Genomic DNA, 15448 nt, shown 5'->3' on the forward strand with positions numbered 1-15448 from the left:
GCATTTTTGTCCGCCCTCCAAAAATGGGCCCTATGGTTAACAATGACCGTATTTATATCAAGCCAGCATACACATAAGGTTTCTGTCCACCAACATTTCACTGGTCTTCCAGGAAGACCATAAAGATGAGTGTCGATACCAGGGTGGGTATTGGTATCAGGTTTGATTGGTTGATTGAAACTTTTATTAGTAGATTGCACAGTGAAGTACATATTCCGTACAATTGACCACTAAATGGTAACACCCGAATAAGTTTTTCAACTTGTTTAAGTCGGGGTCCACTTAAAGGTATTGGTATCAGGTATTGGTATCACGTATTGGTATCAAGTATTGGTATCAGGTATCTGTATCAGGTATTGTATCAAGTATCAGTATCAGATATCGATATCGGGTATCAGGTATCGGGTATTGGTATCAGGTGTTGGTCTCAGGTATTGGTCTCTAGTATTGGTATCAAGTATTGGTATCCGGTATTGGTATCAGGTATTGGTATCAAGTATCGGTATCAGGTATCGGTATCGTATCAAGTATCGGTATCATGTATTGGTATCGGTATCAGGTATTGGTCTCAAGTATTGGTATCAAGTATTGGTATCAGGTATCGGTATCAGTATCAAGTATCGTATCAAGTATTGGTATTAGTATCAGGTATTGGGTATTGGTATCAGGTATTGGTCTCAAGTATTGGTGTCAGGTATTGGGGACGGCGTGGAGCTGTTGGAAGAGTGGCTGTGCCAGCAACCTGAGGGTTCCTGGGTCAATCCCCAGATTCTACCATCCTAGTCACGTCTGTTGTGTCCTTGAGCAAGACACTTCACCCTTGCTCCTGATGGGTCCTGGTTAGCGCCTTGCATGGCAGCTCCCGCCATCAGTGTGTGAATGTGTGTGTGAATGGGTGAATGTGGAAATAGTGTCAAAGCGCTTTGAGTTCCTTAAAAAGGTAGAAAAGCGCTATACAAGTATAACCCATTTACCATTTACCATTGGTATCAGGTATTGATATCCAGTATTGGTATGAGGTATTAGTATCAAGTATTGGTATAAAATACTGATATGAGGTATTAGTATCAAGTATTGGTATCAGGTATTGGTATCAAGTATTGGTATCACGTATTGGTATCAGGTATTGGTATCAAGTATTGGTATTAGGTATAGATAGCACGTATTGGTATCAGGTATTGATATGAGGTATTGGTATCAAGTTTTGGTATCACGTATTGGTATGAGGTATTGGTATGAAGTCTACTTCCTGTTGAAAGCCCTAGGGCGGGGGTCAGCAACCTGCGGTTCTCGAGCCGCATGCGGCTATTTAGTGCCGCCCTAGTGGCTCCCTGGAGCTTTTTTAAAATATGATTGATAATGGTAAAAGATGGGGGAAATATTCATATTACGCCTATACTGGCTCACCTGCACTGGCTTCCTGTGCACTTAAGATGCGACTTTAAGGTTTTACTAATTACATATCAAATACTAAACGGTCTAGCTCCATCCTATCTTGCTGATTGTATTGTACCATATGTCCCGGCAAGAAATCTGCGTTCAAAGAACTCCGGCTTATTAGTGATTCCCAGAGCCCCAAAAAAGTCTGCGGGCTATAGAGCATTTTCTATTCGGGCTCCAGTACTCTGGAATGTCCTCCCGGTAACAGTTAGAGATGCTACCTCACTAGAAGCATTTAAGTCCCATCTTAAAACTCATTTGTATACTCTAGTCTTTAAAAAGACCCCCCTTTTAGACCAGTTGATTTGCCATCTCTTTTCTGCTCATGACAGATTTGGTGACCACAGATGAAGCGCTAGCTGTTCAAAGTCGGGACCCGGGTGGACCACTCATCTGTGCATCAGTTGGGGACGTCTCTGCGCTGCTGACTTGTCTCCACCCTAGACGATCTCCAGCTGGCCCCACTATGGACTGGACTCTCACACTATTAACTAGATCCACTCGACGTCCATTGCACCGGTCGCCAAGGGGAGGGTCCCCACATCTGCGGTCACCTCCAAGGTTTCTCATTGTAATCCCATTGGGTTGAGTTTTTCCTTGCCCAGATGTGGGATCTGAGCCAAGGATGTCGTTGTGGCTTGTGCAGCCCTTTGAGACACTCGTGATTTAGGGCTATATAAGTAAACTTTGATTGATTGATTGATGGTTTTAGTATGTTTTTTGTTTGAGGACAAAAATGACACAACTATTCCCAATTGTTAGAAAGCCCATAGTTTAACATGTTTGTGTGTGTGCTTCACTGATGAGAGTATTTGGTGAACATCGTTTTGTCCTACTAATTTTGGTGGTTCTTGAACTCAACATAGTGTGGACTGTGACGCAACAGATTATTAACATGTAAAATCTTCCACTCCTTTGTCTCATTTTGTCCATCCAAAAGTTTCATGTTGTGCGTGAATGCACAAAGGTGAGCTTTGTTGATGTTATTGACTTGTTGGAGTGCTAATCAGTCATATTTTAGTCAGTTCATGACTGCAAGGTAATCAATGCTAACATGCTATTTAGGCTAGCTATATGTACATATTGCATCATTATGCCTCACTTGTAGGTATATTTGAGCTCATTTAATATCCTTTACTTTTATCCTCTTTGTATATAATTTAGTTTTGCGTGTCTCATGACACATTATCTGTATGTAATATTGGCTGCATTTTGTTCCAGACCACAGCAAATGTTACCTAGCTTGCCAAAGATTGTAATAAATCTATTAAAAGAAGACAGCCTGCGGTTTCCTTTAATTTGGACACACACATCTATACCTTTGGCCATTAAAAGCCAGTAATTACCAGGAGTTATCTCACTTTCTGAGTAGCCTCTGATTTACTAATGGTTTCTAATGTTGTAAAAATGTGTAGAATAAATATTAAATTTAAACATTTCTGTCAACGAAGATTTGCTTTAGCCTGCGACACATAGTCCAGGGTTTCCCACACATTCATTTATTTGTGGCGGCCCGCCACGATAGAATTACGTCCGCCACAAATGGATTTTTCGGCTTTTGACTCGCTCTACCGCTCATAAAAGCAATGAGACTCTGTCTGTGAATGGAGCTTGTAGTTACAACACCGGTGCAGTAGGTGGCGGTAGCCTACTATGCATTGTAACTCGCCAATAGCAATTCATTCACCTGGTGCGCCAGAAGAAGAAGAAGAAGAAGAAGAAGAAGAAGAAGAAGAAGAAGAGGACGGAACGGACCGACCGGATGAAAATACGAGGGTAAGACGTCTTGGCGTTTCACGGACGTGAGCAGCCTGACGCTGCTTTATTAACATCGCCGCTGTTTGCTCGGGGGGCGGGGCAGACGCACGTAGTAACAGTCAGGTGTTTTCATTCGACGAGCTAACGTGTCCAGGTTATAACCCTGTTGTCAATAAACACACGTGGAGACGGTGCTTCAGATATTGCATTAATACTGAAGCTAAATTGTCCACTGTCCATTGCAGCATGTGAATGCAATGAAAAGAATAAAATCTGAGCCAAGCAGCTCTTAAAAAGCTGTCCAGGTTAATGCTTTGGCCATTAAAGGCCCTTCATTTCAAGATGTGAACTGTGATTAGGCTTTAAACAGGTGGCTGACCTGTTCAGATGAGTGTAACTGCTACTGGTCAAATAATGTGAAATAGCATTTAATTTTACATGTATGCAATGCCATTTAAATGTAATTATAGATAATAATAATAATAATAAATACTGTGTAGTGTTGTAAATAGTAAACGGGAAGGATTTTAGTAAGATATAAGCCATGAGCACTGGCTCCTGCATGTGTTGAGCTGCTGCCGCTTAAGGTTAGACGGCACTGTACATAGAGCGCTTCTGTTGTTAGTAATAAATTCTAATGTTGGATGTTCACTCCTTCACACAGATGAATATAGAAAAATATTTCCAACGGCCGAAAAGGGCTCGACTTGGAGAGGAGGTAGGCCTACAGTCCAGACCACAGGAGGTATTATCTGTTTATTTGTTACTTTTGTAAAATATTGGAGTATAGCTTCACTTTGTTGCTGGTAAATAATATGGTTGTAGTAGTAGGCTAAAGTTAAATTATTTAGTATGCACTAATTAAAGGGGCAGAGCTTTAAGAGACATTTTAGCTTTGATATTTTATAAGATATATTTTTTGTAAGAACCACAATTAATATATTTCAGTGAATAACTAATTGTTCAAATCTGTATATAAAAATGTACATAAAGTGTTGTAATTATATTCCAACTCCGCGTTCTTCTTGGTCATCGCCGCCCAAACCCCCCCCCTGACCTCCCCCCCGCCGCCCAAACCCCCCCCTCCCCCCGGCCGGCCGGCCACACCACCGCAAATAGATGCCTGTCCTGTGGGAAACACTGTAGTCATTTTGATATTAGGCTATTATAGGTAATGTAGACACTTATATCATGTATTGCCTTCATTATAGCACTTATAAACGGTTTTTCATTTTTTGCGGCTCCAGACAGATTATTTTTTTTGTATTTTTGGTCCAATATGGCTCTTTCAACGTTTTGGTTTGCCGACCCCTGCCCTCTGGGTAGATGGAAGGACTCTGCTGCAGCTGCAGTGAGAGAACTGCTCCACAAGATGGCGCCACAGCACAAACAAAAGATGGTGCCACGTTACAAACAATAACACCCTTTCTCAATCTATTTGCTTCTTCTTTTTGGTGAAAACTTTTTATTACGGCCACCAGCCAAGAAAAATCCATAAATTCGCCGCACCGTTTTATAAACCGCAGGTCTCAAAGTGTAGGAAAAAAGTAGGGGTAGTTTTGTTTACCTTGGACTTGTTTGACCTGGGGGGCGTGGCTCCATGACCGAGGAGCCCCAGCAGGGAGCGCAGCTGAGGAACACTGATGGTACTGTTGTCCCCGTAGCGAGACAGCAGGTCTGACAGCACCTGAGCAGGAGACTCCTCCTGACCGTAGACCGGGGGCACGGGACCCAGCAGCAGGACCGTGGCCAGGACCAGAGAGCGGAGGAGGCCGTGACAAGTCAACATGGCCTCGGACTGGACCTTCAACTGTGGGGGAAACAAAAACACCATCGGGTTTGTGGTGACGCATTTAGGTACTGCTGTGTCCCAAACATGACTTCTTCCAGCTGATACACCCTCATTACTACAATGTACTTGGACACTAAGATGGCCTTCTTCCTACTTCTTTAATGCTAATACACCGTCCTTACTACAATGTACTTGGACACTAAGATGGCCTTCTTCCTACTTCTTTAATGCTGGACAGAAGAAGTGACGTGCAGTCAGGGGAGGCAGGTGAGGCGGGGCCTCACGTGTCATCATGGAAAGAAAAAAAATGTAAAAAGAAAAAAAATTAATTAAATTGTTATATGTATCCAGTGATTATACTATAAAGTTATTTTCCATTTAACTTCACCAGTTTTAGATTATTTTTATTCAAAATCGCTGAATTTTCACATTTGCCGTTCAAATACTGAGAAAATACTTGCGGTGATCAGCAGCCACTTGAGACTCACCATGGATTGCGCAATGACTCGGCTAACTGCTGGCCTGCTGTGCAGTGAGACCGTATTGCTACATGAATTATATTATACATTTCCATAGTTTAGTTAGCTGAGGTATATAATGTACAGTGTATTTTGTCAACAACTGTATGTGTGTAACGTATTTCTTATGCTGAGCAATCATAAAACGGCTGCGAAGACGCACTGGCTGAGGCTCGCAGTAATTCCGCCTCATGGTGGTAGAGGGCGCTAGTAATCCCAGAGATCATTTCTGCGACTACTCGGCTGCAGAATAAGTGACAACAAGCAGCAACAGTTAGCGATCTTTTATTTTTTCCTCTCGCCTGGACTTTTAACATGGAGGATTACATATCTAAAATAAAACAGTTTTCTGAACTGGACTTTCAATCAAAGCAGGATGTATTAATTAAAGAAAGATCTCCATCGAGACAGAGAGACTTTTAAAACTGAAGAAAGATAAGGAAGACTTCTATAAACAAGTTATCGATGCTTTTGTTCAAAAGGAGCGGCACATGGACTTCATTTATAAGTAAAGGTAAGACCATAATAACGTTTTTTTTAATTAAATGTGCTTTTTTGTGTGCTATAGTTTGTATGTGTAAAGTTAAAGTTAAGTTTAAGTACCAATGATTGTCACACACAGACTAGATGTGGTGAAATTTGTCCTCTGCATTTGACCCATCACCTTGCTCACCCCCTGGGAGGTGAGGGGAGCAGTGGGCAGCACCCGGGAATAATTTTTGGTGATTTAACCCCCAATTCCAACCCTTGATGCTGAGTGCCAAGCAGGGAAGAATGCTGGTATGAGCTTTTAAACATAACCCCTTAACTGCTGCCAATCAAATGGTGAATAAGATACTCTTTAGGGTTCATATGTTTGTAAATCTGACTGTGATGAAGTCAGTGCCTCACCAGCCATGAACCTCACTGCACGTTACTGGACAGAAGGTACTTTCATTGGTGCTCAGCTCCCACTCCCAAACATCAACCTTCTCTTCATGACTCCACACGAAAAAGAAGAAGAAAAAGAAGAAGTGTCACGTAGTGTTGTTGACGAACCCCAAGATGCGGAGAAGGCAGGCTTGGTACAGGAAAACATGATTTAATGTCCATAAAAATAAGGCAAAACACAAACCAGGAAACAGGCACAGGCAAACTGGAGACAGGGAACAGGAACGAGCAAACAGGAACTAGGAATAACTAACGGCTAACTGGATATAGCTAACAGAAAAACAAGAAGTTAGGAGACAGCAAACTGTAAATAGCTATAGGAACTATTAAACAGGAACAGCTTAACGCAAACAAAGACATCGACAAGTATCAGCTCGAACGACAATACTCCAGCCCTGACTGGAGTGCAAAGCAGGTTCAAATAGCAGCTGGCTGATTGACACCAGATGTGGCCAGGTGCCAATCCGCCACAGCTGAGGGGACACAGCACTCAGAGAGACAAACAGAAAACTGAACCTAAAATAAGAGTGCTGACAGGAAATAAAACAAACAAGAGGAAAAACTAAAACTTAACCAAGCTGTCAGGGACAAGCCTGACAGTAGCCCCCCTTCCCATAACGGATACCAGACGTTCTAGAAACCCCCCCCCCCAAAAAAAACTGTCCAAAGTCACGGGAGGGTGGAGGGTGGACAAGGAGGTGGGCCACCAGGCCAAATGTCCCCACAATCAGCGGGGAAGAATCAGGTGGCGACGGCGAGTTGAACGCCGCCGCAATTGGCGAGGCGGTCGCCCATGGAACGACCACATCCGTGGCCGACGAGAGGATGGTGGCGCCCTCTGCTGCTGGCCCACCGGAGAGGATGGTGGCGCCCTCTGCTGCTGGCCCACCGGAGATGATGGCGGCGTCTGCTGGCCCACCGGAGATAAAGGCGCCGTAGGTTGCAGACCCACCGGAGATGATGGCGCCGTAGGTTGCAGACCCACCGGTGATGATGGCGCCATAGGTTGCAGACACACCGGAGATGATGGTGGCGTCTGCCAGCCCACCGGAGATGATGGTGGCGTCTGCTGCAGACCCACTTGTGTGAGGAGTAGCTGTGCCTCCTCAGCTGCACAGCTACTCATAGCCCCCCCCTCAAGGGACGGATCCCAGACGTCCCCAGATAGGCCCACAGACAACAGGGGTGGGTGGGAGAGGGCTTGAAAAGCGGCCAAACGTTTCTTTAATTTAGCCATTATCCCAAGAATCCTGTCAAGCCTCTCCGCGATCGAAGTCTCTGCGGGATTCGTGTTAGGAGGCTGGAGTATTCTGTCAATTCTGTCAGAGTGTGTAGGTGACGAACCCCAAGATGCAGAGACGGCAGGCTTGGTGCAGGTAAACATGATTTAATTTAACTCTATAACAAGAAACAAACAAAAGGGTACAAACAAAAGGCACACAAGGCGGAGAACAAACTTGGCTATGAACAAAAACTAGCACAAAGGCTAAACTGTGGACAAGAAACAAAAACACTTACTGTGACACGAATGAACTATGACATGAGCAGAGTGAACAGAAGTAGACACAGCGACAACGACAAGTATTAATGACAGAGGTAGACACAGCTACACGACATTGACAATCATAGTGACAATCAGTGACGTGCGGTGAGGTTGATGGCTGACTTTTTTAAATAGATTCAATCTTGCACGTGGAAAGTTGAAGTGAGGGCTTTAGTTGATATAACACTCCCATCAGGGGTTGCCGTGCATTCTACGGCGGGGGTGCAGGAGGCGAGCCTCAGCCAGTGCGTCTTTTGCAGCCGTTTTATGATCGCTCAGCACAAGAAATACTTTACACACATACAGTTGTTGACAAAATACACTGTACATTATATACCTCAGCTAACTAAACTATGGAAATGTATAATATAGTTCATATAGCAATACGGTCTCACTGCACAGCAGACCAGCAGTTAGCCGAGTCAGTCCATGTTGAGGCACTGAGTGACGTGCCTCGACTGGCTGCTGTTCACCGCACCGTCTCTTCTCAGTATTTGAACGGCAAATGTGAAAATTCAGCGATTTTGAATAAAAATAATCTAAAACTGGTGAAGTTAAATGGAAAATAACTTTATAGTATAATCACTGGATACATTTAACAATTTAATATATATTTTTTTCTTTTTAAATTTTTTTTCTTTCCATGATGGCAGGTGAGGCGGGGCCTCACCTGCCTCTAGTGACTGCACGTCACTGGTGACAATACTCCAGCCCTGACTGGAGTGCAAAGTAGGTTCAAATAGCAGCAGGCTAATTGACACCAGGTGTGGCCAGGTGCCAATCAGCCACAGCTGAGGGGACACAGCACTCAGAGAGGCAAACAGGAAACTGAACCAAAATAAGAGTGCTGACAGGAAATAAAACTAACAGAGGAAAAACTAAAACTTAACCAAACTGTCAGGGACAAGCCTGACAAGAAGAAGAAGAAGAGTATGAGGAAGGAGAAGAAGAAGAAGAAAAAGAAAAATAATAAGAAGAAGAAGTAGAAGAAAAATAAGAAGAAGATGAGGAAGGAAAAGAAGAAAAATAAAAATAAAAAGAAGAAGAAGAAGAGGAAAGAGAAGAAGAAGAAGAAGAAGAAATAGAAGAAGAAGAAGAAGAAGAAAAAGATGAGGAAGGACAACAAGAATAAGAAGAAGATGAGGAAGGAGAAGAAGAAGATGAGGAAGGAGAAGAAGAAGAAGAAGAAGAAGAAGAAGAAGGAGAAGGAGAAGAAGAAGATGAGGAAGGAGGAGAAGAAGAAGAAGAAGAAGAGGAAGAAGAAGAAGAAGAAGATGAGGAAGGAGAACAAGAAGAAAAAGAAGAAGAAGAAGATGAGGAAGGAGAACAAGAAGAAAAAGAAGAAGAAGAAGATGAGGAAGGAGAACAAGAAGAAAAAAAGAAGAAGAAGATGAGGAAGGAGGACAAGAAGAAAAAGAAGATGAGGAAGGAGGACAACAAGAAGAAGAAGATGAGGAAGGAGGATGACAAGAAGGAGAAGAAGATGAGGAAGAAGAAGAAGAGGAAGAAGAAGAAGAAGAAGAAGAAGAAGAAGAAGAAAAAGAAGAAGAAAAAGAAGAAGAAGGCCTACGTGAAATTACTGCTATCATGGCCGAAGCTCCAAAACAACCAAAGAAACAAAAAGTTCTGTCTGAGGAGAGAAGAAAAGAAAAGCAGTCAGGATCAATATTGTCCTGACTTTCACTGGCTGGCGTGATCTCAAAGACTAGGAATTTCATAGTGATGCTGCCTTGGTTCTGTTCCTGCTACACTAGGAAGTGACTTTACATGCTCAAATCAACATGCTAATGCTAGCTATGAGCCATTTGTGTGGTAGCCATGTCCTTGGAAAAGAACTCTCCCTTTGCTTGGGACCTGCACCCGCCCCTGGTAATAGTGTCATGTTTGTGGAACAATCATTTCTTGATGCTGTCCATCACAGAATACGACATCTTGTCAGTGTCACGCTACATGCGTTAGGCATCATGGGAAATGTGCTCTTCACAACACTACTGCCAACATCAGCCACAACTGAAAGTTCTTAACTTTGTTTTCTTTAGCAACACCGAGTGGTATTCAAACCAGCCTCATGATGCGGACACATTTGCTACTGGCGACTGTCTAATACGCTTCTGCCTTGGAGACTTTGTATGTGTGAGTAAGATGCAACTATACATATTTGATACTTGTTTGTATTGACTGCATATCTTGATATATCCTCCTCCTCACAAAGGGTTAAAAAAACAGCGTCTTTAAGTGTCTTTCTGGCCATCTGCAGGTCAACTTGTCAGATTATGTCCACAACCTTCTACTATCCAGGTGAGAGACATGATTTATCATCTACAATTCACTTTCACCAACTCAGAGGCCATGCAGCAGCTCCACATAGCAGTCTAAAAGTAGTTCCTTTTAGCACCTATAATAAACAATATTACTAGTACTTGTTCATATTCAGGTCAATGGAGCATTGTTGGTGTTTTTGGATGTTTTAGAAGGACGATAGTGTTAGCCACCTCCTACTTGCCATACTTGAGTAGTTAGAATGCATCAAACAACATAAAAGGTGTGAAGAAGAAGTTCCTGTTTAAAGGTGCGGCGTTACAGGAAGTCTAGACTCAGGTTCCCCTGAGTGACACATTCCTGCCCTCACCACACAGGCCCCACCCCCTCTTCACACAACATACATGATTCACAAACAGGATCATTCAGTTCCACCTCACCTGGGGGCGGGGCCTGGTGGCAGGATGCAAAGGTGGCACACGCTGGTGAGGAGACCACTAAACCCACGAGTGGAGCACTCAGTCCCTCCTCCTCCTCTCCAACCACACTCTGCATTCCTCTGCCCTCTCAAGGCTCTTTATAGCAACCACTTTCTACACCAACTCTTATCAAGGCTCTTTATAGCAACCACTTTCTACACCAACTCTTATCAAGGCTCTTTATAGCAACCACTTTCTACACCAACTCTTATCAAGGCTCTTTATAGCAACCAATTTATACATCAACTCTTATCAAGGCTCTTTATAGCAACCACTTTCTACACCAACTCTTATCAAGGCTCTTTATAGCAACCACTTTCTACACCAACTCTTCTCAAGGCTCTTTATAGCAACCACTTTCTACACCAACATCCCCAGTCCTGCAGGTGGTCACGTCACACCTGGTGTAACATACATCCCTGATCATGACACCTCCACCATCACCTGGAAACCTCAGCATGCTTTATTCTAGTCACCAAGTAGTCTACCAATTATTATTTATATAACATTTATATAACATATTTATAAATACATAAAATAATATATAACTATATCATTATCTAACCCTAACCCAATTATTATACAGGTGTGCCACTGGGCAGTCACAGGTGGGCCACAGGTGAGTCACAGGTGTTCCACAGGTGAGTCACAGGTGTGCCACAGGTGGGCTACAGGTGAGTCACAGGTGTGCCACAGATGGGCCACAGGTGTGCCTCAGGTGGGTCACAGGTGAGTCACAGGTGTGCCACAGGTGGGTCACAGGTGTGCCACAGGTGAGTCACAGGTGGGCCACAGTTGTGTCATAGGTGTGTCACAGGTGTGTCACAGGTGGGTCACAGGTGAGTCACGGGTGAGTCATGGGTAGGTCACAGGTGTGCCACGGGTGTGCCACAGGTGAGTCACAGATGGGTCACAGGTGTGCCACACGTGGGCCACAGGTGAGTCACAGGTGTGCCACAGGTGTGTCACAGGTAGGCCACATGTGTGCCACAGGTGGGTCACAGGTGTGCCACAGGTGAGTTACAGGTGGGCCACATGTGTGCCAAAGGTGGGTTACAGGTGTGCCACAGGGGTGTCACAGGTGTGCCATAGATGAGTCACAAGTGTGTCACAGGTGGGCCACAGGTGTGCCACAGATGAGTCACAAGTGGGTCACAGGTGTGCCACAGATGACTCACAGGTGGGTCACAGGTGTGCCACAGATGAGTCACAGGTGGGTCACAGGTGGGCCACAGGTGGGTCACAGGTGTGCCACAGATGAGTCACAGGTGGGCCACAGGTGAGTCACAGGTGTGCCACAGGTGGGTCACAGGTGGGCCACGGGGTGGGTCACAGATGGGCCTCGGGTGGGTCACAGGTGGCCGCGTGTGTGAAAGAGTCCAAGGCTGCGTGATACCAGCTGGTGGACTGGCAGTATCAGCACTGATACCACTCACTAACACATGATCACCATCATGCACACACTGTTGGACTCACAAAACCCTAGCATCATAAAAGACCCACCTGGGCGTAAGAAGAAGACTTTCTGGGCGTGGTAGAGAAGACCCACCTGTCCATAAGGAGAAGACCGACCGAGCGTGGAAAACAGGGTTTCCCGCAGGCCGCCTTAGCAACAAAGAGCCACCGCCTAAACTAAGGTCTTAACAAGATCTCCAGCCACACGTGCGCGTTTAAAAAACTATCTCTGTCCCCAAGCAAACGCATACACTGAGTGTCATACGCATGCCAAAATACTGGGGGGCGCTGTAGCCTAGGACTTAAGACCATTTTAGCCAATCAGAAACATCCAAAACGTTATTTCCGGAGGCGGCATGTAGCAAAAATAGCGGGTCACGGCAAGAAATAATTATATATGTGGACTGACAGAGAAGTAGAGCTAATTTTAAGTATAATTTTGGAGTTTAAAGTTAACAAAACTCAACAAAGTGTTGACTGGTAAACTTGCCAGTCCAAGTATGGTGACATTCTTACCCTATTTTGGAACGGTATGGACTTGGAGGGACATCTGAGGAATTTCCTCACCGCAAAGAGGACATCACAAAAACAACTATCGACACTAAACTGAAAGTGATTCGTGGAAAGTACAGACAAGCAGTTGACGCAGGTGGAAGAAGTGGTTACGGTAGAGTTGTTTTGCTCTATTTCCAACTATGCCAGCAGATCTGGGGTGGTTCTCCATCAACTACATCCATTCAATGTGGAATAGAAACATCAGATATTTCTGGGGGAAACACTGGAAGACAAGACCCACCTGGCTGTAAGGAGGTGACCCACCTGGCGTAAGGAGAAGACCCACCTGGGCGTAAGGTGAAGACCACCTGGCCGTAAGGAGAAGACCCCACTGGGCGTAAGGAGAAGACCCCACTGGGCGTAAGGAGAAGACCACCTGGCCGTAAGGAGAAGACCCACCTGGCCGTAAGAAGAAGACCCCACTGGGCGTAAGGAGAAGACCCACCTGGCCGTAAGGAGAAGACCCCAATGGGCGTAAGGAGAAGACCCACCTGACCGTAGGGAGAAGACCGACCTGAGCGTAAGGAAAAGACATACTGGGCGTAAGGAGAAGACCCACCTGGACGTAAGGAGAAGACCTACTGGGCGTAAGGAGAAGACCCACCTGGGCGTAAAGAGAAGCCAAACTGGGTGTAAAGAGAAGCCAAACTGGGCGTAAAGAGAAGATCTACTGGGCGTAAGGAGAAGACCTACTGGGTGTAAAGAGAAGCCATACTGGGCGTAAAGAGAAGACCTACTGGGCGTAAGGAGAAGACCTACTGGGCGTAAAGAGAAGCCATACTGGGCGTAAAGAGAAGACCTACTGGGCGTAAGGAGAAGACCTACAGGGCGTAAAGAAAGTTAAAGTTAAAAGTTAAAGTACCAATGATTGTCACACACACACTAGGTGTGGCGAAATTATTCTCTGCATTTAACCCATCACTCTTGATCACCCCCTGGGAGGTGAGCAGCGGTGGCCGCGCCCGGGAATCATTTTTGGTGATTCAACCCCCAATTCCAACCCTTGATACTGAGTGCCAAGCAGGGAGGTAATGGGTCCCATTTTTATAGTCTTTGGTATGACTCGGCCGGGGTTTGAACCCACAACCTACCGATCTCAGGGCGGACACTCTAACCACTAGGCCACTGAGTAGGTTAAGAGAAGCCATACTGGGCGTAAAGAGAAGACATACTGGGCGTAAAGAGAAGACCTACCTGGGCATAAGGAGAAGATCTACTGGGCATAAGGAGAAGACCTACCTGGACGTGGAAGAGGTGCAGACAAGACCAGTCCATGAAGGTGATCTTTTCATCAAGTCAGCCTTTCCTGACTAAGAAGTTGTTGCTGTGCCACCTGAGCAACACTGACTCCCTCTGCTGTCCTCACCTGTGGACCAGTCACACCCACATCACCTGGAGGGCAGTTCGCCCACAAGCATAATTATTGGGTCAGGCAGCATCAGGACCGTCATTAGCGGTCTGCTTCAGTGAGCACATTGTCCTCCTCTCTGCAACACAAAGGAACCCTCAGTCTTCACCACAAGCCCAGCAGACCTTGATCTATTTCCCATTAGACCTCAGTCTCTGTCTCAACAGACCTCAGTCTCTGTCCAATTAGACCTCAGTCTCTGTCCCAACAGACCTCAGTCTCTGTCCCATTAGACCTCAGTCTCTGTCCCATTATGCCTCAGTCTCTGTCTCAACAGACCTCAGACTCTGTCCCATTAGACCTCAGTCTCTTTCCCAACAGACCTCAGTCTCTGTCCCATTAGACCTCAGTCTCTGTCCCATTAGGCCTCAGTCTCTGTCTCAACAGACCTCAGTCTCTTTATAATAAAGTGTTAAATCAGATTTAACAATTGTGTTTTTATAACAAAGTATTAAATTAAATGTAATAATTGTGTGTTAATAATAAAGTATTAAATCAGATGTTTATAATAACGTATTAAATCAGATGTTTATAATAAAGTATTAAATCAGATGTTTATAATAAAGTATTGAATCAGATGTTTATAATAAAGAATTAAATCAGATGTTTACAATAAAGTATTAAATCAGATGTTTATAATAAAGTATTAAATCAATGTCAGTTGGCAGGAAGAGGATGAAAAGAAGATGAAAGTAAAAAGCAGTAAATAAAAGATAGTTTTAAGAATTATAAAGCATGAGGACAATTATGATTTCAAACATGTATTAATAAAGACGATGAGAAATAATTAGTTAGTTAGCTCAGCGAGCTAACTAGCATGTTAGCATGTTAGCTTACCCGCTGATGCCGGACGTCAGCTTCTCTCCACGGCAGCGTGCGGGTGTCTCCTGTCCCCTCCTGCCGGCCGTCGAGGTGTCAGTAGGCGCTAGAGAAGCCTACTGGCGTCCGCCTTGTCTCTCCTTCTGCCTCCATCACGACAAAAAGGCACAGAAGCCGAGCGAAGACAATGTTGGCGTCATTTTCGGCTGTGACGTCACTCTGGAGGTTTGGGGGTGTCTTCAACATGGCAACGTTGCCCCCGTGTGGTCACCTCGAGTAAGACTGCATGTGGGCGCCAGGGTGGCACGTACAGTATGTTTTTTAGTTAGTTTTTTAGCTTTTTAGTCTTCACCGCAGAGTAAAAAGAAGGAAGATTGGACTTTGGCACACAAACTAAGTTTTTAGAGTAAAAAAAGATCAGGGCTCGTCCGGGATTTGAACCCGGGACCTCTCGCACCCAAAGCGAGAATCATACCCCTAGACCAACGAGCC

At 44.7% G+C, this 15448-nt stretch overlaps 1 protein-coding gene and 1 non-coding gene across 3 annotated transcripts in view; both read right to left on the reverse strand.

The window, feature by feature from the left end:
- slc39a14 (solute carrier family 39 member 14) overlaps positions 1-15170 on the reverse strand; it is a 35539-nt gene extending 20369 nt beyond the window's left edge. For both annotated transcript variants that reach the window (XR_009817506.2, XM_061981745.2), the window contains exons 1-2: positions 14975-15170; positions 4766-5008 (exon numbers count right to left, since the gene is read on the reverse strand). Coding sequence is in view for 1 of the 2 variants with exons in the window: in XM_061981745.2 (XP_061837729.1) it covers positions 4766-4987 (222 nt within the window). In the remaining variant the exon portion in view is untranslated. The remainder of the gene's footprint in view (positions 1-4765; positions 5009-14974) is intronic.
- Positions 15171-15376: 206 nt separating this feature from the next.
- trnap-ugg (transfer RNA proline (anticodon UGG)) lies at positions 15377-15448 on the reverse strand. Its single transcript has one exon. It is a non-coding gene; the product is annotated as a tRNA-Pro (tRNA).

The sequence above is a fragment of the Nerophis lumbriciformis genome, linkage group LG24 (genome assembly GCF_033978685.3).
Source record: "Nerophis lumbriciformis linkage group LG24, RoL_Nlum_v2.1, whole genome shotgun sequence".
Taxonomy (NCBI): Eukaryota; Metazoa; Chordata; class Actinopteri; order Syngnathiformes; family Syngnathidae; genus Nerophis; species Nerophis lumbriciformis.